The 4,097-nt window shown below is 36.4% G+C and overlaps 1 protein-coding gene across 1 annotated transcript; it reads left to right on the top strand.

Moving 5' to 3' along the window:
- Positions 1 to 342: 342 nt before the first annotated feature.
- LOC130951461 (exocyst complex component SEC15A-like) lies at positions 343 to 3,619 on the top strand. The gene is made up of 2 exons (XM_057880108.1): positions 343 to 596; positions 1,144 to 3,619. The coding sequence occupies exon 2, from the start codon at positions 1,172 to 1,174 to the stop codon at positions 3,542 to 3,544; it is 2,373 nt and encodes a 790-aa protein (XP_057736091.1). The 5' UTR covers positions 343 to 596; positions 1,144 to 1,171; the 3' UTR covers positions 3,545 to 3,619.
- Positions 3,620 to 4,097: the final 478 nt, after the last annotated feature.

The raw sequence follows: 4,097 nt of genomic DNA, 5'->3' as shown, positions 1-4,097 counted from the left end.
TTTTGTGGAGATGGATTTACTTGTAATGAATAAGAGTCACATTGTCTTTACGGAGGAGAAAATATAAATTATTCTATTGTATTTTCACTTACCAATAATGCCATTTTAAGCTGCCATTATCCAAAAAAACACAAATCATTATACTAGTTAATTATAGGTAATTTTATGTCGCTGCCAAGTATAATTAATCAGCATATAGATAATCCTATTTTCTTTTGGGTCCAATATTTACTATCAGGAAATATTTATTCTGAAAAAAAATAAGAGAATTATAATATGGTAAATAAAGGACCTCAGTGAAATGAGGCTCAGTTGCCTTGTTCATTTGTTTTGCACCAAAACCGCGAAAATAGCACTCTCTCTGTTTCGGCATTTTTGTCCACCTGACGAGACTGAGAGAAATCACCGACAGAAGAAAATCTGAACCCTCAGAATCTATCTTCACGAAGAAGAAAATTCCCATGTGATCAATCATGAAAAGCTCCCCTTTTTACCACCGAATTCTTGCCACGGACATCCATGGCGGATTTCGTCATTTCACCAGCTTCGTGCTTTCTGCGTCGTTCCTTCTGAGATTTCGTCGCTGACCCATTTCCGTACGCATTCTCTTCTTTCATGGGCTCCCATAAAAATGAAAAATCGTTTTCTTATTTTCTTTTGTGGCCATCTCTGATTAGATATTTTTTGTTTGGTTTTGTTCCTTGTTAACATGGGGTATTGCAATGTTAATAATAGGTTTTGCATGTTAGAATGAGGATGTGTGATTTATAACACTTCTAGAGCCTTGCTTGGTGTAAGTTTTAATATGGAAAGAAAATATTGATTTTCTGTTTGATGACCAATTAAAGGCATTGATATTATGTCAGTAACTAACTCTTCTGAGTTGTTAAAACCTTTATTTGGTGTTTAGTAACACTTATTAATGCGTAGTATATGTAAATACTTGTATATGTAACATGTGTATATGTATACTGTATGTTAGTATGTTTGTGTATATGCATAAAATATTGTTGTCTTAAACTTATTAAATTTGTAATTGTTCTTTTTAATAAAATTCCCATATTTACATGTTGTTCTATATTATATTTAATACTCATATATGTATTTGTCCAGCATAGGTTCTAACAAGTAGTGTGTTTCCAGGTTTCAAGGAATTGATTTAAGTGTGACAATGGCTACAAAAACAAAAACGAAAGCTAATGCGGAGATTGGTGATGAAGGAGAGGACTTGGTTTTGGCAACAATGGTTGCCAATGGAGATGATATTAGTCCTCTTGTCCGGCATGCCTTCGAAATGGGGAGGCCGGAGGGCCTCCTTCGCCAACTGAATTATGTGGTGAAGAAGAAAGAAGCAGAAATAGAAGACATGTGCAAGACACACTATGAAGAATTCATCAAGGCTGTTGACGAACTTCGAGGTGTGTTGGTGGATGCTGAAGAGCTCAAAAGCGATCTCCAAAGTGGCAATTTCAAGTTGCAGCAGGTTGGTACCAACCTTCTTGTCAACCTTGAGGAGCTTTTTGAATCCTATTCGATCAAGCAGAACGTGACAGAGGCTATAATAATGTCAAAGAACTGTATAGAAGTGTTGGAGCTTTGTGTCAAGTGCAATAATCATATCACAGACGGGCAATTTTATCCTGCAATTAAAACTCTGGATTTGATTCAGAGGAGTTACATGAAGAACATTCCTGCTAGGGCTCTCAAACTGGTTATAGAGAAAAGAATTCCTATCATTAAATGGCACATTGAGAAGAGAGTAAACAGTCAGGTTAACGAATGGATGGTCCACATACGGAGTTCTTGTAAAAACATTGGACAAACAGCAATCAGCCGTGCGGTTTCAGATCGTCAGAGAGACGAGGAACTGATGGAGAGGCAGAGAAAGGCAGAGGATCAAAATGTTGTGGGGGTTGAGGAGAGAGTTTACACTTTGGATGTTGACGAAGATGATGAAGATTCTGCCATGAAGTTTGACCTCACGCCTCTTTACCGTGCTTGTCACATTTATGGTTGTTTGGGGATTCTTGAGCAGTTTCATGTATACTACTTCACGAATAGATCGGCACAATTGAAATCGGATTTGGAGATATCTTCGTCACAATCTTTTGTTGAATCATACCAAACGTTTTTGGCTCAGATTGTTGGGTACTTCATAGTGGAGGATAGGGTCCTTAGAACTGGTGGGGGACTTCTGGTCCCAGATCAAGTCGATAACATGTGGGAAACTGCTATAACTAGATTGACTTTGCTGTTAAATGCCCAATTTTCCCAAATGAAATCTGCCACCAACCATCTCAAGGTTAAGGAATACGTCACTCTTCTTTCGTGGTCTCTCCTGCAATATGGTTATGATATAGAATCTCTTCTTGATGTGGTTGATAACAATCGCGACAAATTTCATCTGCTTCTTATGGCTGAATGCAGAGAACAAACAATTGAGGCTCTGAATCATGATACATATGAGCTGATGGTGATAAAAAAGGAAAGTGATTATGAGAGTAATGTTTTGTCATTTGGTCTCCAAACTACAGACATCATGCCTGCTTTCCCCTATGTTGCACCATTCTCCTCCATGGTACCCGAGATGTGTCAAATTGTGAAATCCTTCATCAAAAGTTGTGTTGATTACTTGTCTTATGGTGCGCGCGACTATTTCTTTGATGTCGTGATCAGGTACTTGAACAACTTTCTGATTGAAGTAATAAATGAAACATTACTCAATACAATCAATAGCAGCAATATCAGTGTTTCCCATGCCATGCAGATAGCTGCTAACTTTACTAGTCTGGAAAGAGCTTGTGATTTTTTCCTTAAGAATGCGGCGCAACAAAGTGGCATCCCACTCCGTTTTATTGAGAAGTCTCAAATGACTTTATCTGCGAAAGCAGTACTGCAGACTTCTAGAGACGCCACCTACATTACTCTACTCGGTTTGGTAAACGCAAAAATAGACGAGTATATGAATCTTACAGAAAGTGTTACTTTATGGACTACAGAGGAGACTAAGCAGAATGGAAATGAATACATAAGTGAATTGATCTTGTACCTTGATTCTCTTATGTCGACGGCGCAACAAGTTCTTCCTTTGGATGCCATGTACAAAGTTGGGATTGGTGCTCTTGAGCATATTAACAATACCATTATCTCTGCTTTCCTTAGCGATAGTGTTAAAAGGTTTAATGCGACGTCTGTCATGAATATCGGCGTTGATCTCAAGTTGCTGGAGAATTTTGCAGATGAGAGGTTCTACTCTTCAGGGTTAGAAGGAATGTACAAAGCAAGTAGTTTTAGAGATTGCTTGGTAGAGTCAAAGCAATTGATTAATCTTCTCTCAAGTAGTCAACCTGAGAACTTCATGAATCCTGTGATAAGGGAGAAAAACTACTATGCACTTGATTATAAGAAGGTGTCTACCATTTGTGACAAATTCAAGGATACTGCAGATGGTATCTTTGGAAGCCTTTCAAACAAAAATACAAAGCAAACTGCTAAAAAGAAATCAATGGAAGTGCTCAAAAAGAGACTTAAGGATTTCAATTGAAGATTCTTCCTTCATTTCAAATAGGGTATAGTTGTAGTGCACTTCTTTTTCTGGAAGCTCCCCACTTTAGAATGAATAGTGTATTTCTATATTATTTTCACCTATTCTTATAGAATAAAGAATTATTTTTGCATTGTTCTATTTATTGAACAAACAAACGTTAACTCAGGGTAGCATGACAATACAGATAGTTTGCATTTCAAATTAGGGAAGAACGACTTAGTATACCTAAGGAAGAGGTCTTCTTAGAAAAAAAAAATATATTTGATTAGGTTTCAGGAAAGAATAGAAAATTTAAACAATGACCTTGATGTTCTATTTACTAAGACATAACTTCTGTTTATCTAATTTTTGTTCATTGTGCATCCAAGTTTATTCATTTCTCAACATTAAGAAAAGGTTGATCTAGCATTTAATCTAATCATTTTGTTAGGAAGACAATAAAAAATTTAAATAATGTGAATAATGGGTTCTAGATTTGGCCTAACACAAAAAAAAGTAAGGAAACTTTTTAAATTACCTAAACTAAAAAAACTCAAACGGTTATTTCAAA

The sequence above is a fragment of the Arachis stenosperma genome, chromosome 9 (assembly GCF_014773155.1).
Source record: "Arachis stenosperma cultivar V10309 chromosome 9, arast.V10309.gnm1.PFL2, whole genome shotgun sequence".
Taxonomy (NCBI): domain Eukaryota; kingdom Viridiplantae; phylum Streptophyta; class Magnoliopsida; order Fabales; family Fabaceae; genus Arachis; species Arachis stenosperma.
This window is presented reverse-complemented; position numbering and strand designations above follow the sequence as displayed.

Coding starts and splice junctions, on each gene's coding strand:
- LOC130951461 (XM_057880108.1), top strand. CDS start 1,172: ATGGCTACAAAAACAAAAACGAAAGCTAATGCGGAGATTGGTGATGAA.